The following is a 24,461-nucleotide window of genomic DNA, read 5'->3' on the forward strand; positions in this document are numbered from 1 at the left end:
TGTTGGATGGTCTATGCTTGGAGAGGTGCCTGTACTGAGGGGTTTGTGTTGAGGGGGTCTGTACTGAAGGGGTAGGCTGGGAGAGAGGATTTAGGGATGTTAGGGAAGATCTGTACTCTGGGGGATATAGGATAGGAGGGTGATTTGTACAGGGAAGAGAGGGCGATTTTGGTTGTACTCTTTAAAGGGGCCTATGTATTATGCACTCCTGCCCCCTACACTATAGACACGTAGGGCTCCTTTATATGGCTGCTGAGACCCGTCCTCCATGCTGAGCCACTTTTTGCTGTGTTTGTATCCACTTCAGAGCTGTGTGCAGGCAGCCCATAGAAGTAGATGCAGATGCAGAAGCTGCATGGACACAGTCACGTGTCAAAATTTGGGGGCAGGAGCGGGTGAACAGATCCAAATGCAGTGTCCGTGTACGGATCCATGCAACTGCTCCTGCCCAATAGAAGATAGAAGCTGATTGTTTGGCTACTATAAGGCTGGCCGTAGATGATTTGTTTTCTTTTGATCAGCCAGCGGACTGGTTGTAAAAAAAAAAAAATGAATGGATTCCATCATCTACACAAGTGAGGTGGATGGAGGAATCCTCCGCACTCTGCTATTGACAGCGGGGGCACCTTTGATGTCAGAATACACCAATTGGCTGCAGCCATTGACGGAATGAAAGTTTTCCAATATTCCCATTTGAAAGAAGTCAGTGGTTAGATAGACTTCTGTCAAACAGGAATACCTATAGATGGATTGCAATACAGCTGGTCCCTGCTGAACCGGCCGAATTTCAATTCATCCATGGCCAGGTTTAGTATACTACATTCTTTGTTAAAGGCCATGTTCACCCTTTGAAGTGTGTTACATGTTTGATCCCACCCATCCCCCATGAGAGTAGATGGGGCTTCTTCTTCCCTGTGTAGGCTTGGTCCGCACATCCACGACAAACATTCACAGGAATCTGTGAATTAAGAAACTACAAGACCTGTCTGCCACCATGGCAGATAGCTTGTAATTCTCAATGAACTGCAAGGGCATGGATGAGCGCCCCCCTCGTAGTTCACTGACACTTCCTCCAACTATTACCTGTCAGCCCATACAGAGGTACAGGCAAGAAAGCTGGAGGCAGTGTCTGCAGGAGCTTGACACCGCATCTGCGATCTACTGATCATGGGTGCAATGCTCTGCAAACCTCTCTGAAAAAAATAATAAATGCACATTCTTTTTCCCTTAAAAATATGTGCATTTATTTATTTTTTTTTTTAAAGTTATCCTGTGTGTAGAAAAGAATATGTAATGGAACAGTTTCATTTTAATAAAATGAGTGTGCTGAGGTTTGTTGTTACACACTTACGACTGGGACATATGTCTCTTTATGCCCCTCCCACTGTTGACACAATTTGACCACGCCCATAATTTGGTGCAGTGTGCTTTGTGCACTACTATAGCACTTCAGACCAATTTTATTGGGGAAGAAGGTGCATAAAAAATTACCAGCCACATGTGCCAGATGTGCAACGTACGCCAGTGGTGCGTGGCTCTGCTGCCGCCCTCCCACCTCCCCTTCGATTAAAAAGTCAAAGGAGCGGAACATAACATTTTTGCCCATCCAACAAAGTGGAACATAACATTTTTGGCCATCCAACAAAGCGGAACATAACATTTTTGGCCATCCAACAAGCTGCAGCTTCTGTTTAGGTATCTTAACAGCCTGTGGGAGACTCATCCATCTGCGCTAAATAGAGTGGATGGAGAAATCTGTTAGATTACTTTATGTTCAGCCCAAAGACTGAACAAAAAAAATCTATATGTGCATGGCCTGCTTTAGATTGGTGGTTATGCAATGTTTATGGTTATGGCTTATGCGTTAATAAAAGTTGAAGTTTAAAATAAAGCTGAAATTTAGGTATTGCAGTTTTGAACATTACTGTACATTGGTCACGCTTGAGTTATTATAAGTATGAATGTGCCGTACCAGTGGGATTCCTCTGGGAACTGGAAATCACTTTAGTCGACACCAATGATCCAGTGATCGTCACTAGCTTCTGGGTCCCATACCAAGCATCTGCCCTGCTGCATTGTGAATGCAGGAGGTCATTCATTTACAAAGAGCACCATTCAGGGAACACTTTGCATTTTCTCAATGAATGCCGAGGTGGGGAGGCAGAGCAGTAGCATTGCAAACTTTACCTCAAGCTATCAGACAACACTTTGCATTCAATGAGTAAACGCGAAGAGTTTATCTGAATGGCACCTGTTCCGGGTAATCTTTAGGAAAAATTGCAGGGCAGTCGCTCAGCACAGGATGCAGGTGCTTGCAGCAATCATTGTAGTAGTGCCTAGCACCCAACAGGGATCCCACAGGTATGGCATATACATACCTACATACCTAGCTGGACTAATGTAACTATGAACAAATTTCCATATCTAAACTTCAGCTTTAAACTTCAATAAAGGGCCATGGCCAAAACTTTTCCACAATCATACATCTAGAGGTTTTCTTTTTGTTTTGTTTTATTTGGGCAATAGTTTAGGCGTACAGTCCATCCGCTTTGGGAAAAACAAGGCTAGTAACTAAGGCTAGTTTCTCTAGCACATTAAAAATGCCTCTGAAATATGCACTTCAAAACAGAAGCATAGCTATCGCCATTAGCAACTACCATTCCAGCTCCCCCCCTCCAAGGAGTGAAAGATAAAGTCTGAAAGGCTACAGGCAACAGCTCCTCATTTCTCTCTGTTGTTTTTGCCAAATTTTAGTAAACCAGTCCCAAAGATAAAAAGCTAAAGACTAGAGCAACATATATTTAATGCAGGAACTAAACCCTCAGATCCTTTAGAGCCAAGCTGCCATCTAATGCCGCGTACACACGAGCGGACTTCTCGTCCGCCTGAACTCCGAAGGACTTTTCGACAGAGTTGCAACGGAGTTGCGACGGAGTTCCAACGAAACGGACTTACCTACACATGATCACACCAAAGTCCAATCGTTTCGAATGTGATGACGTACAACCGGATTAGAATAAGGAAGTTCATAGCAAGTAGCCAATAGCTGCCCTTGCGTCGTTTTTGGTCAGTCAGACTAGCATACAGACGAACAGATTTGTCCGTCGGAAAGATTTGAAACATGTTCTATTTCTAGGTCCGTCTGAATATTTGACAGAAAAGGTCCGATGAAGGTCTGATGAAGGTCCGATGAAGCCCACACATGATTGGAATGTCCGACGGAATTGTTCCAGCTGATCTTTTCTGTCGGAAAGTCCGCTCGTGTGTACGTGGCATTAGCCTCTGTTTGATCTACAGTTACCATGGTGCTGCACATGTGATCAGTTAGGATTAGAGGTCGACCGATATATCGGCCGGCCGATATATCGGCCGATATTTGGTGTTTTTTTCTTAATCGGCATCGGCCGATTGTGCTGATAAAAAAGGCCGATATAACTCAGCGCGACTTGCAAATGACTTCTGAAGTCAATACAAGTTGCCTGTATTCTTCTGTGAAGCACTTCTCTCCCCTCTCTGGGCAGCCTGCCAAATCTGATAAAAAGAACCTGAATTGATACAATGTTTACACTTCTGAATGAACTGAGTGCCCTGTGTAGAAGTTCTCAGTTTAACCATTTAAAGACTAAATCTTTTCTGACAGTTGTTGCTTACAAGTAAAAATCCTGTATTTTCTGCTAGAAAATCACTTAGAACCCCCAAACATTATATATTTTTTTTAGTAGAGACCCTAGGGAATAAAATAGCGGTTGTTGCAATATTTTATGTCACACGGTATTTGCGCAGCGGTCTTTCAAACGCAATTTAAAAAAAAAAAAATGCACTAATAAAATTTTTAAAAAACTAAGCAGTAAAGTTAGCCCATTTTTTTTCGTCCAAAAGTTTTGATTACCTGTTTTTGTGTATTTATTTTTAAGATATAGTTTTTTTTAATATTTTTTTTTTTTATCTAAATTCTACATACAAGTGAACTGATTGGAGGTTTGTTTTGTTTAATAAATGTTTAAGGCCCCTTTCACACGGAACGGATCCATGTTGATCCGCCCCGTGAACATCCGCTGCTCAGCGGGGATCGCTCCGTTTTCCCCAGCTGAGCCGGCGGATGACAGGGCGGGACCCGCACACTGTGCAGGGACCGCCCTGTCAGATCTCCGCTCTCCCCTATGGGGGATCGGATGAACACGGACCTACAGAATCGGATGAGAACGGAGCCGGATGACATCGGGTGTTAGCGGATGTACATCCGCTGACACCCGCTATCCCATAGGGATGCATGTATGTCCGTATTTCATCCGAAAACGGATGGATGAAATACGGACATACGGTCCGCATTTGTGAAAGGGGCCTAAATGTAAAAAATTTTCTGTATCACTTTAGGTTGCTTTCACACTGCAGCGGGCATGCGTTGACGGTAAAACGCTGCTAGTTTTAGCTGCGCTTTACCGTCATTTTAGCGGCGCTATTCAGCTGGTAGTGGGGAGCTTATAACCCAGCTAGCAGCCGAGGAAGGGGTTGAATGCGCCCCTGAAGCGCCGCTGCCGAAACGCTTTGCAGGTGCTTTGGCAGCGTTGCGCATTCATTTCAATGGGCAGGAGTGGTGGAGCAGCAGTATACACCGCTCCAAAGATGCTGCTTGCAGGACTTTTTTTTAAGATCCTGCCAGCGCATCGCCTCAGTGTGAAAGCACTCGGGATATCACACTGAGACTGCAGGGGAGCCGTTTTAAAGGCACTTTACAGGCGCTATTTTTAGCCCAAAAGCGCCTGAAAAACGCCCCAGTGTGAAAGGGGTCTAACTGTTAAATTTTATGAGATGAAGGAAAAAAAAAAAGAAAAAAAAAAAAATCGGCCTAATATATCGGCCCAAAAAAATCGGCATTACATATCGGCCATCGGCCACCGAGATTTCTAAATATCGGCATTGGCATCGGCCAGAGAAAAACCCATATCGGTCGATCTCTAGTTAGGATACCAGACATTTGAAGGCTTGACATACCTTGAATGTTAGGCTTCATGCACATTTTTGCTCTTTTCTCCTAGCAGTAGTGTTTTGGCAGAAAAACCTCTTCATGCTTATAAATACATGTAACACATTTAGGCGGGTTTAGGAGCCTCAAGCACTTAGACATTTATTAATTTAATTGGCCAGAATAATGCCCCGTACACACGGTCGGACTTTGTTCGGGCATTCCGACAACAAAATCCATGGATTTTTTCCGACGGATGTTGGCTCAAACTTGTCTTGCATACACACGGGTACACAAAGTTGTCGGAAAATCCGATCGTTCTAAACGCGATGACGTAAAACACGTACGTCGGGACTATAAACGGGGCAGTGGCCAATAGCTTTCATCTCTTTATTTATTCTGCGCATGCATGGCACTTTGTCCGTCGGATTTGTGTACACACGATCGGAATTTCCAACAACGGATTTTGTTGTCGGAAAATTTTATATCCTGCTCTCAAACTTTGTGTGTCGGAAAATCCGATGGAAAATGTGTGATGGAGCCTACACACGGTCGGAATTTCCGCCAACAAGGTCCTATCACACATTTTCCGTAGGAAAATCCGACTGTGTGTACGGGGTATAATAATTTATTCTGGCCATTGAAAAGAATTAACACTCAAGCACTAAATGCGACTAGTGCTTAAGCTAGTTTAGAAGCATTTAGACATGTTTACAGGCATCAAGTGTTTTTTCTGCCAAAACTATGCTGCTCCTGGATGCACTGACAGTGCTTTTTTCTCCTGCCTCTAACTGCCCCTGCCTCTAAACTCCTCGTTTTTTTTTTTTTGTTTTTTTTTACTTACCTCCTCTGTGTGTTGGTTTTGCACAGAGTGCCCCGATCCTCCTCTTCTGGGGTCCCTCAGGGGTACTCCTGGCTCCTCCTCTTCTCGAGTGCCCCATTGGAGAGACGCTCTCCCTCGGGGCACTCATGCAGGCATGCTCCCGTGTCCTGCTGCTGACACAGACAGAAAGACTCGGCCCCGCCCCCGACTCCCGGACATTGGATTTGATTGACAGCAGCGGAAACCAATGGCTGCACTGCTGTCAAGCTATCCAATCAGGACTCAAGATGCCGGCTGGAACTGGTGTGCTCGTTCCCGCCGCTGGAAAGACCGGGTTTAGGTAAGTAAAAGGGGGACTTTGGGGGGCTGCTGCATCACACAGGGTTTTTCACTTTAATGCATAGAATGCATTAAGGTGAAAAACGTTGAGGGTTTACAACCCCTTTAAACACGTTTGTGTACATGTACAACCCCTTTAAACACATTTGTGTACATGTACAACCCCTTTAAACACATTTGTGTACATGTACAACCCCTTTAAACACATTTGTGTACATGTACAACCCCTTTAAACACATTTGTGTACATGTACAACCCCTTTAAACACATTTGTGTACATGTACAACCCCTTTAAACACGTTTGTGTACATGGACACATAGGCTAATATGCAAGGGTGTATAAAGGCACAAAAAAAAAAAAACAGACACCGCTAAAAGCAGCATCAAAAACATCCAGTGTGCATGAGGCCTTAGGCCCCTTACACACGGGGCAGGCTCCGTTGGAGTCCGACTGCTCGGTGGGGAACCCGTCTGCTGATCCCCGCTGAGCTGACAGATGATTGGTCGGTGTTATCTAGACTTATGCAAAAAAGACACAGCCCACCCTCCTTTATGAGCGGTCAGATGTAAACGCACCGCTGGTCCGTTTATACCCAACCACCATCTGCTCCGATCCGCCAGAGGGATGGGGAACGGATCCCCATCCCTCTGTTTTTTTAGCAGATAGGATGTTAGCATTGACACCCGCCGCTCCATAGAGGAGGCTGGAGGGTCCAATCGGATCCGGGAACTGGAAAAAAAGTTCAAATAATGAGTTTAGTTCCACTTTAAGGTGTTGGCTATTCAACCAATCAGATTTTATATGTCTCCTTTCCCAGTGCAATTTGGAAAATGTTTCAGGCAGCATCAATATTTTTCCTATATTCCAGTTTATATTTATTGTTCAGTTCACTGTCACACTGGTAGGAAAGATTATAAATAATACAAAGCTTCTGTTTCATGTAATACTTGTTGGATAATAAACCATCCACTTGAACCTCATCTGTGTACCAGAAATTCCATGCAATCTGTAAACAATCTTCCCACAAACTCCAGCACTATCAGAGCTACATGACCACCACAGGATGTCAGTGTTGTAGAAATCACTGAACTACTGAATCTTCATTCTCTGTATTGCAATAATGGAGGAAGCAGAGTGCTTAGAACAAGCTAAATTAAAATCACATACAGTCTCAGCATTCACCAAAAGGAAACACAAAATCATGATCTGCAAGATTAATATAATACAATGTAATCAATGTCATCCAAGCAACATAAACATCCAAAAAATTGTGTCGATAAAAATATAAAAACACAACAGATCCTGTTGTTTTGATGGATTGGATGACAACACCAGGCAGTGCTTATAAATAAACAGGACACCCAGTGGATCAAAAAGACAACAAAAAATAAAATAAAATATATATATCATTTTATTTTGAATACATCAAAACTGACATTTAATTGTATTTTTGCAGCATAGTGCATGTGAGCGTTGAGTGATTCAAATCCCCCCCACTGGAATGTTTTAAATTAAAATGCATTAATCACTTGCTGCTTGCTGATCATGTTGGCAAATAGAAAAACGATGATAATCATAACTCTGACATAACCATCACCAGAAAAAATAAAGCTATAATATAAATAGATGAACCCTGCATTGGTACCTGCTGGAAGCAGGTTACCATTAGCAATAGTCCCTTTAACTTCAAGCACAAAGACCCAGAAAAAAAACAAGTCAGCAGAAAAAAAAAAAAAAAAACAGGATTCATTTAGCGTAAGTAGGTCAGGTCTAATGAGAGAGAGCAACAACATAGATGAAAGATGTAGCAAATAAAGAACGACTGACCAGTTTGCATAATGCCCCAACACGCTACATCAGCCAGGAAAATCAAATGACTTCAATTGAAAATGTTATTTATTATTCAGTATTGCCAGGTCTGCAAAAGACATTTATCTAATTCATAAGATTTTAATTAGTGCATCACCTAGAATGCTACAAATAAACACATATACAACAATGAAAACAGCCTGCTATGGCAGATAAAGCGTTCAGCATCTACAGCTTATTATTCCCTATGAGCAATCATATGTAAACAGAAATGGCTGTCAGAGCACAGCCTTGCTGCAACACTACTAGGGGGTAAATAATGTTCACCCTTATGTAAATCTTCCTCCTAATTCTTGTGCTCCATTGACTCGAAGAATTAATGGCTACATTGAGTGCTTTGTGAGATCAGCCACCTCTATATATTGTTGGTGCCTCTGAACCAGTCCACACTCATTCTTCCCAGCTAGGTAAGTGTGAAAAGCTAAAACAAATGAAGATTAGTAAGAGCTGGGAAGATGGGTCCCCAGTCTATGGCACAGCACCCATGGCATGCTATATAGCTGGTTTTCAGTCTATGGCACAGCACCCATGGCATGTTATATAGCTGGTTTTCAGTCTATGGCACAGCACCCATAGCATGCTATATAGCTGGTTTTCAGTCTATGGCACAGCACCCATAGCATGCTATATAGCTGGTTTTCAGTCTATGGCACAGAACCTATTGCATGCTATATAGCTGGTTTTCAGTCTATGGCACAGCACCCATGGCATGCTAAATAGCTGGTTTTCAGTATATGGCACAGCACCCATGGCATGTTATATAGCTGGTCTTCAGTCTATGGCACAGCACCGATGGCATGCTATATAGCTGGGTTTCAGTCTATGGCACAGCACCCATGGCATGCTATATAGCTGGTCTTCAGTCTATGGCACAGCACCCATGGCATGTTATATAGCTGGTCTTCAGTATATGGCACAGGACCCATGGCATGTTATATAGCTGGTCTTCAGTATATGGCACAGGACCCATGGCATGTTATATAGCTAGTTTTCAGTCTATGGCACAGCACCCATTACACATGTATTGCAGGATCCTTTTCTACAGCACAGCACCCATTACATGTTGATTTGCCGGTGTTTAGTCAGCACAGTATCCATGGAATATCATATTGCTTGCACAACACCCATTGCATATTATATAGCTTGTCTCCAGTCTACGGTACACCATCCTTGTACTTACATTGCAAGTTCCAAATTTTTGGCACAGAACCCATATCATATTACATAGCAGATCCCCGGTCTATAGTACAGCCCTTATTACATAATGGATTGCAGGTCCCTGTCTATGGCACAGCACCCAGTGGTTATTGTATAGCTGATTTCCACTATGCAATGGGTTTTGTGCCTTTTACTATAAATTCTCCAATCTATGGCACACAACCCATTTCATATTTCATATTGCAAGGCTGATCCTCAGTCTATGGCACAGCACCCATTGCATACTGTATAGATGATCCCCAGTCTATGGCACATTACCCATAGTACTAAATTTGCAGGTCCCTGGTCTATAGCACAGTACCCATGCCATAATGTATATATATTGCACAGCACCCATGCCATAATGTATATATATTGCACAGCACCCATGCCATAATGTATATATATAGCGCAGCACCCATGACATATTGTACACTGCCTGCGCTCTATAAATCCTGTATAATAATAATAATAATAAATTGCATGTGTGATCTCTCTGTTGCAGAACACAAGCAGCAGAGTGATGTACTAGGAGGAGGAGGTGAGTACTGGTATGAAGACTTACCTTTCTGTGTCTGTCCTTCTTCCATGTTCTCCTCCATGTCCTCCTATATGGATGTTCTGTAGCCAGCTATGAGCGGTGCAGTGATGAGGATCGGAGGTGTGATGAGTACAGGCTGAGCTGTGTGTAGCTCGCACTCCTCTCTGCTCACAGACAGCCTGTCAGCTAGAATCTCATTCAAATGATCAGCAGCTCCTCTCCTCCAAGCTTCCCATTGTACACCAGCAGAAGCAGGTAAGGGGTATCAGGGGATGGGGGGATCAGGGTGACAGTTCCCTGTACCAGGAGTCAGGACTAAGGGACAGCCAGGGATGGGGGAGAAAAGGTGGGACTGACGTGTGAGCCTGAAATTAGGAACAGTCTGCAGTGAGAACAGATGAAGGGGCGGATCTCTCCAGGAAAAACACCAACACTACATCCCCCTGATTGCTGGGACTGAGGACAATGTAGTCTGTGGGCACTGTCTGCTGCAGGAGCACCCCCCACTACACCCAGTCTATGGGGGGCTCAGCTCATCTCTATTCATTACCAAACTATTTATAACCAAGGTGCTCAAATGTATTGATATAGCTGCAGCCTGTCTGTGATGTCACCAGGAGAGGTGATTATATATACAGGTATCGTGTGTGTATATATACACACTTGTATACAGTGCCTGTGATGTGATGTCACCATAAGAGGTGAATCTGATGTCACCATGGAAGGTGATTTTACATATATACAGTATATATATATATATATATATATATACATACACACACACATGCACGTTGGATCACTTGTACACAGCATCTGTGATGTGATGTCACCAGGAGAGGTGATCATATATACATTACAACACTTGTATACAGTGCCTGTGATGTAATGTCACCATAAGAGGTGAATCTGATATATAAATATATATATATATATATATATATATATATATATATATATATATATATATATATACACACATTGGATCACTTGTACACAGTGTCTGTGATGTGATGTCACCAAAGGGGTTATTTACTAAAGGCAAATCCACTTTGTATTGAAAGTGCACTTGGAAGTGCAGTCGCTGTAAATCTGAGGATTAGATCTGAAATGAGGGGAAGCTCTGCTGATTTTATCATCCAATCATGTGCAAGCTAAAATGCTGTTTTTTTTATTTTCCTTGCATTTCCCCCTCAGATCTACAGCGACTGCACTTGTAGTCTAAAGTGAATTTGCCTTTCGTAAATAAACCCCCCCCCCATGAGAGGTGATTATTTAGAGACATACTGTAAATATATATGTATAGATAAATACACTGGAACACTTGTATAGTGTGCCCATGATGTGATGTCACCACAGAAGGTGATTATATCCATCTTTATCCATAGCATATATCATCTCTGATGTGATGTCACTATGCAAGGTGATTATTTAAATATACTATGGAAAATAAATATATATATATATATATATATATATATATATATATATATATATACATACACACAGAAACACTTATGCAGTGTGCCCGTGATGTGATGATATGATGATATATATATATATATATATACACTGTATATATTATACATACATACACTGGAACACTTGCATATAATGCCCATGATGTGATGTCATCACAGAAGGGAATATATATATATATATATATATATACTGTATATATATATATTATAAACACATACAATGGAAGACTTGTATATAATGCCCATGATATGATGTTACCAGAGAAGGTGATTTGATATACACACACACATACACACTGGAACACTTCTACACAGTGTTGCAGGGTACATTGGTAATGGAGGGCTGTGTTGCTTTGTCTCCACTCCGCCACAGCGTGTAGAAGTGCCATTTTTTGGGGGGAGATTTCAGAAGCCTGATTTGAAACACAAATTGCAATGTTCAGTGTGCAGGCGAGCCGTGTGTGTGTGTGAGTGACAGCTCGCTCTCCCTCAGATCTCCATCGAGAACAGTGTCCTTCTGTCTGCTGGTCTCCAGCACACACACACACAGCTCCCCCATGCACAGTCTTCACAGCGCTGGAAAAATAGGGGGGAAAAGGAAAATCATGTTTTAATTCCAAGACAATAGGAGCTCATTTGACGGTGGCCAAATCCTCAGTGATCTTCCTTCCTCACCTCAGAAACACAAAGCTACAGAAGATGGCAAGCTTTTCAAACGCATTCATTTTCAGGAATCCATTTACATAGTGGCAGTAACTACAAAGATGTCATTAAAAACTGGGTAGCTTTTCCAGACAGCTGTGTGTTTTGTTTTTTTTTTCTTCAGGCAGCCTTAGTCCATTTGGTTTTTATTGTCACAATCCAAAATATTTCATGGGAAGTATGTTCCATTTTTATGAGTGAACACCGCCATGTGCAGAGCAGTATTTTAAAGGACTTCTCTGGATTCAGATAGCTATGCTGGATCCAGTGGTTGTTAAAGTGACCCTGCCGTCAAGATAAAAGTACATAAAAAATCCAAAACAGCCACCCCATAAATGATTTGGAATAATTACCTTTCCAGGGGACGGAGTATCCAACCTTTCCTCTCTTGCTACAGGTGTCTCTGCTATCTGACATTTCCAGTCAGTGGGCCCCCGCTATGAGCAATGGTTCCCATCACTGGTAGTAACATAGTAACAACATGTAGCAGTGGGTGAAAATTGGGCTTCCACCAACAAATAAGTACTTAATATCTTTTCAGCAGAGACCAGCTGAAATTTGATCCATATATGAGCAGGCTGATTGTACCTAAGTCAATCCATCGATCCACTTGGGTACAACCAGCCTGTCTGTATTTTGGCATGTAATAAGGGCACTTTCACACTGGGGAGGGGGCGGTGTCAACGGTAAAGCGCCGCTATTGTAAGCGGCGCTTTACCGTCGGTATTCGCCCACTAGTGGGGCGATTTTACCCCCTGCTAGCAGCCAAGAAAGGGTTAAAAACCACCGCAAAGTGCCTCTACAGAGGAGCTTTGCCGGCGGTATAGCCACAGTGTTCCATTGATTTCAATGGGCAGGAGAGATGAAGGAGCGGTATACACTCCGCTCCTTCACCGCTCCGAAGATGCTGCTAGCAGGACTTTTTTTACCGTCCTGCCAGCGCACCGCTCCAGTGTGAAAGCCCCAGCGGCACGTTCGGGTCAGTTTGCAGGCGCTATTATTAGCGCAATAGCGCCTGCAAACCGCCCCAGTGTGAAAGGGCCCTTACTGCCAGTGGCTATGGCGGCTAGCAGTAATCATTGTGTTCTGGCAGTCGAGAAAGCTCCCTGTGCCCCCGTGCTGACAGAATAAAATAGCGCTGTGGGAGGCTTTCAATCAATCACTTGATTCCCCCATCAACACAGTCATTGTTAATGGGAGAATCCAGCGATTTTCTTTCCTTCCACCAGTGGAGTCGTGTCCACCGGTCAAGTCACCTATGGCCTGCTTTACAGGGTGAATCTGTTTCTTTTTTTATCCAAGCAACAAGGTTGCTTTAGTGCAGGGGTCTCAAACTAGCGGCCCCCTAGCTCTGGCAAAACTATAAGTCCCATGAGTTACAAGCATGACTCCCACAGGCAGAGGCACGATGGGACTTGTAGTTTCCCAACAGTTGGAGGGCCGCCAGTTTGAGAACCCTGCTTTAGTGGCTCGTTTTAACAAACATTTTTACTAGAAAAAGCAACAGGTTCACTTTATACAGCATCTTATACTCACCTTTTTGTCATTTGTTGACACCTTGCTCTGCACTGGGAGTAAGGAGAAATAATATTTTATTAATATTACTATTATTATACAGGATTTTTATAGCGCCAACAGTTTGTGCAGCTCTTTGCAACACGAGGACAGGCAGTACAGTTACAGTACAATTCAATACAGGAGGAATCGGAAGGCCTTGCTCATTAGAGCTTACAATCTAGAAGGGAGGGTCAAGTGATACAAAGGGTAATAACTGTGGGGGATGAGCTGATGGAGAAAATCAAAGTACGTTTGTTAGGTGGAGGCAGGATAGGCTTCTCTGAAAAGGAGTTTTTTTAGGCTTTTTCTCTGTGTTTTCACCCGGTCGTCTGGCCAGTAACACACCTCCTGTATTACAGTGCCCCCACTCTGGATGAAGGAGCACAGGGGCACCTTTGGACAGCACTATTGTCAGTCTGGGAGGAGGAGAGTGTTAGATGAACTAATGGATTTAGATACACTAACAAATTTAAGCTAAACTCCAAAACACTTTTAAGCTGTTACAGCAACCATTCTTTATGGGATAAAGGTTTTACATGAATAAATTAAAGCTCATCATTGTAAGCACTACAGTCAGTGGTAGATAATTTGTGTCATCGCTCTAATTACCACATGTGCAGGACAGCTTGTTTTGTAGAAAAACAACAGACTTACTGGCAAAATCACCATGAAAAAAAAAAAAAAACCTAAAAAAGAAAACGAATGCAGCCATCATATCTAAGAATTGGTAAGCTGCAATATAACAAATGCAGTGCTTATAAAACATAAAGCTAGAGGGTCAGCATAGCCACCTACATATTTATTTCATAGTACGACTCCTTTAAAACAGATTTGGGCAAAAATCATAGAAGAAAACACTCCCAGCTAGTATCAAGCTCTTGAGGGGTTAACAATAGCCATACAGTGCCTTGAAAAAGTATTCCTACCCCTTAAAATGTTTCACATTTCGTTATGTGACAAGCAAAAATGTAAATGTATTTTATTGGGATTTTATGTTATAGACCAACACAAAGTGGTACATAATTGTGAAGTGGAAGGGAAATGATAAATGGTTTTCATAATTTTTTTACAGATAAATATCTGAAAAGTGTGGCGTGCATTTGTATTCAGCCCCCTTTTACTCTTATACCCCTAACTAAAATCTAGTGGAACCAATTGCCTTCAGAAGTCACATAATTAGTAAATAGAGTCCATCTGTGTGTAATTTAATCTCAGTATAAATACAGCTGTTCTGTGAAGTCCTCAGAGGTTTGTGAGAGAACCTTGGGGAGCAAACAGCATTATGAAGGCCAAGGAACACACCAGACAGGTCAAGGATAACGTTGTGGGGAAGTTTAAAGCAGGGTTAGGTTATAAAAAATATCCCAAGCTTTGAACATCTCACGGAGTACTGTTCAATCCATCATCCGAAAATGGAAAGAGTATGGCACAACTACAAACCTACTAAGACATGGCCGTCCACCTAAACTGACAGACTGGGCAAGGAGAGCATTAATTAGAGAAGCAAAGAGGCCCATGGTAACTCTGGAGGAGCTGCAGAGATCCACAGTTCAGGTGGGAGAATCTGTCCACAGGACAACTATTAGTCATGCACTCCACAAATCTGGCCTTTATGGAAGAGTGGCAAGAAGAAAGACATTGTTGAAAGAAAGCCATAAGAAGTCCCGTTTGCAGTTTGTGAGAAGCCATGTGGGGGACACAACAAACATGGAAGAATGTGCTCTGGTCAGATGAGACCAGAATTGAACTTTTTGCCTAAAAGCAAAACGCTATGTGTGGGGGAAAACTAACCTAACCTAATCACCCTGAACTCACCATCCCCACCGTGAAACATGATGGTGGCAGCATCATGTTGTTGAGATGCTTTTCTTCAGCAGGGAAAGGGAAGCTGGTCAGAGTTGATGAGAAGATGGATGGAGCCAAATACAGGGCAATCATATGCCTCGTACACACGAGCGGACTTTCCAGCAGACTTAGTCTGACGGTCTTTCCGCCAGACTTTCCAGCAGACTACCTGAACGGACGGACTTGCCTACACACGACCGGACTTTCTGGCAGGCTAAGTCCGCCCGTCTTTCCGACGGACTTTCGCCGGAGTTACGGCGGACTTTCAGAATGAACGGACTTACCCACACACAGACAAGTCCGTTCATTTTGAACGTGACTCGGGTACGACGGGACTAGAAAAGGAAGTCAATCTTGCCGCGTTATCGGCGAGATTGACACCTTGCGAGCCCTGTTGTGGGGCATACCAGGCCCTTAGGTCTGGTATAGGTTTTAAGGGGAACCCCCTACGGCGTGGGCCCCCCCCTAAAGTCCATACCAGACCCCGATCCGAGCACGCAGCCTGGCCGGTCAGGAAAGGGAGTGGGGACGAGCGAGTGCCCCCCTCCTGAACTGTACCAGGCCGCATGCCCTCAACATGGGGGGTGGGTGCTTTGGGGGAGGGGGGTCCTGCGGGGCCCCCCTCCCCCAAAGCACCTTGTCTCCATGTTGATGAGGACAAGGGCCTCTTCCCGGCAACCCTTGGTTGTCAGGGTCTGCGGGCGGGGGGCTTATCGGAATCCGGGAGCCCCCTTTAATAAGAGGGCCCCCAGATCCCGCCCCCCACCCTATGTGAATGAGTATGGGGTATATGGTACCCCTACCCATTTACCTAGGGAAAAAGTGTCAATAATAAAACACACTACACAGGTTTTTAAAATAATTTTTTAGACAGCTCAGGGGGGGTCTTCCTCCGGCTTCGGGGTCTTCTTCCGACTTTGGGGGTCCCTCCGGTTCCTCTTCTCCCGGCGTCCGGTTGGTTCTTCTCCGCTCTCTCTGGCCTCTTCTCCCGGTGTTCCAGTTCTTCTGCCGGCTCCTCCACTGTCTTCATGCCACTCTTTTGCCAACGGAGGCCCGGACTTCTGGGCTTCTTGTCTTCTTGGCTTCTTCCCTTCTTCTCTTCTCCAGATGTTGACACGAGGGTCTCTCCAGCTGGACTGCTCTCTGAGCGCTCTGCTGTGACTTATATAGACAGAGACCCCGCCCCCTTATGCCGTCACAGTTCCTGGACATGCTGGGACTGTGACGTCGTTGACCACGCCCCCTTATGCCGTACGGCCTGGTACGGTTCAGGAGGGGGGGCGCTCACTCGTCCCCACCCCCTTTCCTGACCGGCCAGGCTGCGTGCTCGGATCTGGGTCTGGTATGGACTTTAGGGCAGACCCCACGCCGTTTTTTCGGCGTAGGGGGTTCCCCTTAAAATCCATACCAGACCTAAGGGCCTGGTATGCCCCGCGCTCGCCGCAATAGGAAAATTTTGTTTTTCCTATTGCAGCGAGCGCGAGATGCAATACGCTGCCCTTGCGTCGCATCTGGTCCGTCGGACCAGCATACAGACGAACGGGCTTTCCGTCAGGAACTGAGTCCGACGAAAAGATTTAAAACATGTTTCAAATCTAGGTCCGGCGGACTTTTGGGGAAAAAAATCCGCCGAAGCCTACACACAATCGGATTGTTCGGCGGACTCTGGTCCGCCGGACCAAGTATGCCGGAAAGTCCGCTCGTGTGTACGCGGCATTAGAAGAAAATCTGTTAGTCTGCAAAAGACTTGAAACTGGGGCGGAGGTTCACCTTCCAGCAGGACAACGTCAATAAACATACAGCCAGAGCTACAATGGAATGGTTTAGATCAAAGCATATTCATGTTAGAATAGCTCAGTCAAAGTCCAGACCTAAATCCAATTGAGAATCTGTGGCAAGACTTGAAAATTGCTGTTCACAGACGCTCTCCATCCAGTCTGACAGAGCTTGAGCTATTTTGCAAAAAAGAATGGGCAAAAGTTTCACTCTCTAGATGTGCAAAGCTGGTAGAGACATATCCAAAAAGACTTGCAGCTGTAATTGCAGTGAAAGGTGGTTCTACAAAGTATTGACTTGGGGGGCTGAATACAAATGCACCCCACACTTTTCACATATTTATTTGTAACAAAAATTGAAAACCATTTATCATTTTCCTTCCACTTCGCAATTATATGCTACTTTGTGTTGGTCTATCACATAAAATCCCAATAAAATACATTTAGCCCCGGTTCACACAGGGGCGACTTGTCAGGTGACTTATCCGCCTGACAAGTCGCGTTCCTTTCTGTACTATGGAACCGTTCTAATAGAAACGACTTAAGTCGCTCCGACTTAGAAAAAGGTTCCTGTACTATTTTGGGACGACTTCAGGGCGACTTGCATTGACTTCTATACAGAAGTAATTTTGCAAGCCGCCACTTAAGTCATGTGCAGGTCGCCTTACAGAGTCGCGCTGCAAGTCGGGCTGCCCCTGTGTGAACCGGGGCTTACATTTTTGGTTGTAACATGACAAAATGTGGAAAGTTTCAAAGGGTATGAATACTTTTTCAATTAACTGTAGCTCATCATATTACTGGTATGGGGCTCGGAAGCACAGGGAGCCCAATACAGACTGAAAAATGATTTATCCTTAATTTATTTTATATAACATTTTTACAAAAACCAAAGTTTGAATCCAGGAACATTTCCCTGGCTTTTTGCTGGCAATTGCCCCCCATTGTTTCTAGGCATGATAACATATGCATGTGCAGCGGCAGGTGCACGGAGAGAATGTTGCCATATAAAAATAAGTATTTAGAGCAAACAGCCTCATTTGCAGTGTATGGAATTTGCCGCAAAATATCTCCATAGAAGTCAATGGTGAATCACTTTGATTAGCCAATTGAAAACCAAGGCTTTTTTTAAAGTGATTGCTGTCAACAAATATGACATTGGCCGTATTATACTGTAAATGCAGTGAAGATGAATCTTCCTCCGAAGAATCGGAAATTCATTTCCTCAGTGATGCTTCTCAGGGTTATACTTAGGCATCCTGTTGCCCTAGGCATACTGAAAAATGTTTTTACATTTTTTTTTTTTAAACAAGCCCCATCCCTTGTATCATATGATTATTTTAGTAAAAACTATTACTAGAATGTGCTATAAGTGGTAAGTTTAGAGCCCGGGAGGCGCAGCAGCAGCAGACGGGACTGAATACTGTACCGATTGGGCATTTGTACCTGAATGCAAAGGGCCTTAGGGTGCATTCACACTTGCAAATGCACCCTGCTGGCGATTACGTGAAAGAACCCCATCAGGATTTCCCTTAATTAGCTGTGAATAGGCAACCCTTTTGAAAGCAATTGGAGGTTGCCAGCTCTCACAGTTAATCGCACTCACTAGCTTATAGTCATTCATGCTGGTTTCACATGCGAATGATCAGCCTAAAATGCAGACTCGCATGTGACCACAGCATGATTATCTGCAAGAGCCAGCAGCCTCCCATTGATTTCAATGGGGCTGCTTAATTGCAGCTAATTGCAGGAGCCCCCGCTGGGGTTTTTGCATATGATCTCTGGCAGAGTGCAGTCACAAATGTGAATGCATCCTTGAAGTGTTACTAAAACCACAACAGTAAAATCAGTCTGTATATGCAGTAACGCATGCTTACTCACTGTGGAACCTAAGGGGTTAATCATCTGCATTGTGTAAAAAAAATAAGTCTGTTTGATCCTATATGCACAGATCCTCCCCTTCCTGCATTGCCCCCAAAACATGTCCGGATAAGACAGAGTTACTGGAGTCAGGCTGCACATGCTCAGTTTGGTGTGTATTGCTAGAGAGTTAATTTTTTTCTTGGGAGGGTGCATGTGATCAGCACAGGGCCAATCAGCACTGTCCAGGCAGAAGGTCGGGGGTCTTGCAGCCTGATAGGACAGCTAGTGCAGTATGAAAACTCCTCCTACAAGCTTTAACCAGGCACAGATAAAAGTCACAAGACTGCTATATACTGCTGATAAGAAAAGGTATTTACCAGTTTATATTTACTAAAATTATTGTATTTCCATGTTCCTTGTACTGTGGGAGACCAGATATAGTGAATGCAGGGTCCTGGGTTTAGTAACATTTTAAAAGAGAAATATGGGTTTGTTTTTGTTTTTTTTTAAATCATACTTACCTAGGTTGATGCAGCATTAATGCGATGCTGCATGTGTCCCCCGCCCATCTCTAAAGGTGAGAACTGAGCGATTAAACACCACTGATCGCTCAGTTCTCCCTGCCAATTTGAGCAGAGAGCTGTGACTGTCAGTCTCCAGCTCTCTGCCCTGCCACCCCTTCCCCCCAGTGCTCACTGGAGTGCTGTGCTGTGGAGGGGACGGAAGCGGCTGGCTGAGGATCTTAGCAGCTGGGTGGATCCTGACCATATGGTCGCGACATTTCCCCAGCCAGAACCGGCTCTGTGACATCAGCTGACAGCAGGCTTCTGCCCACTCTAGGCTGCAAACAAGTCACTGGAGTGCAGAACATACTGCACTACTGTTATCCACAGGAGGAGTACAGACAAACAAGCTTTGGCTGTACTTCTCCTACAGGTACCACTTGGTAGAGGTTGAAGTTCTATATAGCTACAGCATATTTTAATCATAGACCTTGAAATACTGCAGGCAGCTTGGCTGGATGCTGCACCTCTGCTCTTGAGGGCACTAAACTGCCAAGACTGAATGCACAAGGGCTAGAAGCCCCTAGTGTGTAAGAGGCCTTATTGTATTTTTTAACAGTACAGACCAACAAGCAAGAAAAAGTAGAGCTTACATGGGGTTACATGTTCCCTAAACTACTGTATAAAGAGCTTTCTGACTCTTTTCATCACACTTTGCACCTCTACCATCTGCAGATCTCATACTAGATTTAGCCACAAATGACCAAGTGGCTAGAGGAGAGTACAAAACTAAGGAAAAAGGAAAAATATAATCATATTTATTTATTTATTTTCATTTTGGCTTGGCACTATGGCCTACGTTCCCTATTTTCTAGGCACTGGTTCACCAGTTCCATATATAACAGCAGTCACAGAATTATTGTGGCAATATGACATTTGTGACCTGTACAATGTTCCGTGTGTCCTATAGGTCCCATCTCCCATTTCTTTTACTTTCTTCTTCTCTTGCTTTCTTACCTGCAGGTAATGTCACATGGTCCCATCTATGTTTCACAGCTGTTCACCCTGACACGAAGGCTGGGTTCACACACAATTGTTCACCAATTCAGGTGCGAATCGGGTCCGAATTTTTTCCGGAATTCACACCTGAATCAGAACCAAAGACACACAGGACCCTTTTTAAATACGGACCGCGGACGCCCCGGAGCTGTGTGAACCGGCTTCACTGAGGGCCGGTCACACTCTCCTGTCATGGGAATTGGATGCGGGGAAACCCACATTCAATTTGCATATGTGTGAACCTGCCTTAGGAGAGCATGTACACAGTCACAAGGGGGCCATACAGTGTGCAAGAATGTTCAGAACCTACAAAAATCTTCCTCGGGAACTACAGCTTCTGCTTAGAAAGCAATTATAGGGTGCAGTTGTATGCGGGCATACGCTGGTACTTGTGTAAACTGGTGCACAGTGGTATAACCCTGGATGCACTTCTGATCCCTCAGTGTTTTTAACCCCTTCATGAGCAAGGCCAAAACAAACTTTAAAGGAGAGGTATGGCCAAAGCTTTTTTTGCCCTACTTCTCCTATGAATCACAGGAGTGCAGTTCGTTCTGCACTCCTGTGACCCTTTTCTCAGCCAACAGTGGGCTAAAGTCCGCTGTCAGCTGACGTCACTCAGCCAGTCCAGGCTGGGGAAAGATCCAGACTTTACAGTCGGGATCCACCCAGATGCCTGGACCAGCATCTGGCTCAGCCTCACAGCTGTGCCGCTGAGAGCCTGAGCCAGTGGCACCCACCCCCTCCACGGCCCAACGCTCCAGTGAACGCTGGAGGGGCAGAGCAGAGAGCTGTGACTGACAGTCCTGGCTCTCTTCTCAGAGTGGAGGGGAGAACTGAGCGGTGTTTGATCACTCAGTTCTTAGTGCAGAGGCAGTAGGGGACAGATGCAGAATCAAATCGATCCTGCATTCACTTAAGAGAGTATAAGGGGTTATTTTTAAATATCCCATACTTCCCTTTGAATGTTCAAACCCAATTTTGCTACTTTGACATGTGTTAGTAAAACTGTACGTATCATCGCCACTACATAGTCTTAGTGTATCCAGGTGGATTATACGGTAACTTGTTTTTTTAAGAACAAATTGTTCTTTCATTTGGTGGCTAATGTTAATGGATATCCTCTGATTTGTTTTTTATTATTATGAATGGAAAACTGGCCCCAAATAGTAAAAATATATACACTTTTAAAATTTAGCTGTATATTTTTATGCCCTACCATGACCCACTTCCAAAAAAAATGCAAAATAAATTCTCCTACTTCTGATACTACCTGGCATTCACACTAACACCAACTGACACTAACACTGATACAAACACTCACTAAATTAGATCAAGCCCTGATCTAGTTCATCTTTATATTTTTTTTTTTCAGAACACCTTTTTTGTACAGACTTCTCCTCTAGAAGGAGGAATAGATACAATACAGGCATACCCCACTTTTAAGTACACAATGGGATCAGAGCATGTATATAAAATGAAAATGTGCTTAGAGTGAAGCAATACCTTTTTTCACTATGGGAAATCTTGGTCAGCTTGACATGACTCTGCTCCCAGTTTTTAACATTTAACATTGGCATCTATGGGAAATCTTGATCAAATTGACATGGCAATGTTCCAGAACCATAAATGGCATGGACACCAAACTTAGGGACCCAGGACTATGACATGGTAGATTACCGAGGCAAGCTGGCTGACCCCAAAATTGGATATGCTGTAGTTCTGGGTCCCCTCTCAGTGCTTCACAAGTTTGGTGTCTCTGTCACTTATGGTTCGGGAGCAGTGCCATGTCAAGCTGACCAAGATTTCCCTTAGACGCCAATGTTAAAAACTGGGAGCAGTGCCATGTCAAGCTGACCAAGATCTCCCATAGACGTCAATGTTAAAACCTGAGAGCAGTGCCCTGTCAAGTTGACTAAGATTTCTCATAGATGCCAATGTGTCCGTACGCGCAAGTGTACGTAAAGTGATGTATCTTTTCTTCTTCACAGAGAAGAAACAACACTGAAGTTAGTCATTATTACTGAGCAAAAAGAAAATAATCTCCTACCTATCAGGTTACACATGCATTATCTGTTTGTTTGCCCTTAAAGGAAAAAGGTTACTTTTTAAAAGAAAATAATAAATGCACATTTTGTTGCAGGTAAATAAATGTGCATTTACTATTTTTTTTAGGAACCTGGAAAGCATTGCACCAGCAATCAGCAGATCGCAGGTCTCCTGCAGACTGTCAATGTGAGCTGTCTGTCCCGTACATTTTTCAGGTAGGCAGTTTCACATTGGCAGGAAGACTCAACGAACTACCAGAGCGCTCAAAAGCATTGTGGTAGTCATTGATAACTACAAGCTGACAGCCACAATGGATGTTGGGGCTTGTAGTTCATTCATACACGGAGCTGAGTGAATGAATGACGCAGCCATGCGGGCAGAGCCAAAAAGCGATAGCTAGTAAGGGGAACTTCTCCCCATACTGCTGCCACAGGTAGAGGAGGGAACGGCGAGTGGCTGCAGCAGTGGAAACATGTTACATATTCCACCCTAAAAACAGGTGGAACATGTAACGTGTTCCCAAAGGTGATTTTTGTCCCTACTTCACTCTGTAGCTAGGTGATATTCTATGTAGTTAGCTCTTCCCTTCTTCTTCATGCTTTAGCCTCCATTCACAACATGTACTGTATTCTGCTGGAGCTACACAAACTAAGATTTTTTTCACCTATCTGATGTTCATCTACCATGATCTGCACACATTTTTGAATAAAAGCTTTATACAATCTGCAAGATGTCGTTTGGCTCAAGTCACTGTCTGCCAAGCTACTTTAGACTGTAAGTTAAGCTATTCCACCAAAACTGGATCAATTATACAGGCTTTCAGGGCTTAGAGTGTGGAAGCAGAGCACTGCATGCAATGTAAATATTTGGCCAACACTATTTCATTTTCTTACTTACAGTATGTATCACAGTCAGGGCTCAGAGAAAAATAGCAATAGAAGTAGAAAGACTCCCACTGATCAGCTGGATAAGTACAAAGTAGGTCATTCAACCAGAGCTCCTGATAGTGGAGATGGGTTTTGCTGCATGTTAGTACCAGGTAGCGGTCCTCAGGATTGCCTCACCAATTAAGGAGGTAAGCAAGCTGGGGTTCAGTAGCAGATATAGCAGGTAGGAATCAAGGAAAAGCATAGTAAACTAACCAAAGGTTGGTAACAAGTGACTGCAGGTTGGGAACAATTAGGAGCTTAGTTGAGGAACAAGCCAAAGGTCAGTAACAAGTGGTAGTGGAGATAAGGACAGCTGCGAATACGCAAGGGAGCAAGATATCGGCTGAGGAGAGCATAATAATCTGGCAAACAGCAAGTGCAAAGGCATGGCTTAAATAGGAAGTTTATGGGACCAGCAAGGAGTTCAAGATTCACCACAAACAAGGTACAAGACATGATTATCCAAGGTTTCAGATAGGATACTGTCCAGCACCTCAGGTGGATCAGCAAGGAGAGCTGCTGCCAGACACAGCAGTGGTTATGAGTTCACATCCTGGCTCTAATATTATGAAAAAAATGGCTATAACGGAACTTTGATCAGCAATATTAGAATGCCATTATGATGCATTCATTAATCGTTGTTTAGTGTATGGAGGATGTAATGCAGAGAAATACTTACCTTGCTCCACAGTGCTGTGGCATCTGGCTATCTACCTCATTTCACACAGTACGTGTCATCTAGTCTATACAAGCATTAGACCAGACCAGAGTTTAGCATTAAAGCATTAATATGCTGCTTCTCTAAACAATTACTGAATAAGAGGGTTTGCCATCACTATTGCTGGGATCAATACCAAGCATAGAAGAATCTTGAAGCGTACATCGAGATTGTCTTTATTTTGTTTCAAGGTCTGCACAGACTTCTAGGAAAAATCATAACACAACCATACAAACAGCAATTTAGATTGCATTTT

At 43.7% G+C, this 24,461-nt stretch overlaps 1 protein-coding gene across 2 annotated transcripts in view; it reads right to left on the reverse strand.

Moving 5' to 3' along the window:
* GPM6A (glycoprotein M6A) overlaps positions 1-24,461 on the reverse strand; it is a 350,691-nt gene that overhangs the window by 207,361 nt on the left and 118,869 nt on the right. Inside the window, exon 1 of one of the 2 annotated variants that reach the window (XM_073606549.1) lies at positions 9,758-10,189. The exons of the other annotated variant lie outside the window; for it this stretch is intronic. Coding sequence (XP_073462650.1) covers positions 9,758-9,794 — 37 coding nt within the window. The 5' untranslated portion in view covers positions 9,795-10,189. Of the gene's footprint in view, positions 1-9,757; positions 10,190-24,461 lie in introns of those variants that run through there. 2 annotated transcript variants of the gene reach the window in all.

This window comes from Aquarana catesbeiana, linkage group LG01, assembly GCF_042186555.1.
Source record: "Aquarana catesbeiana isolate 2022-GZ linkage group LG01, ASM4218655v1, whole genome shotgun sequence".
Classification (NCBI taxonomy): domain Eukaryota; kingdom Metazoa; phylum Chordata; class Amphibia; order Anura; family Ranidae; genus Aquarana; species Aquarana catesbeiana.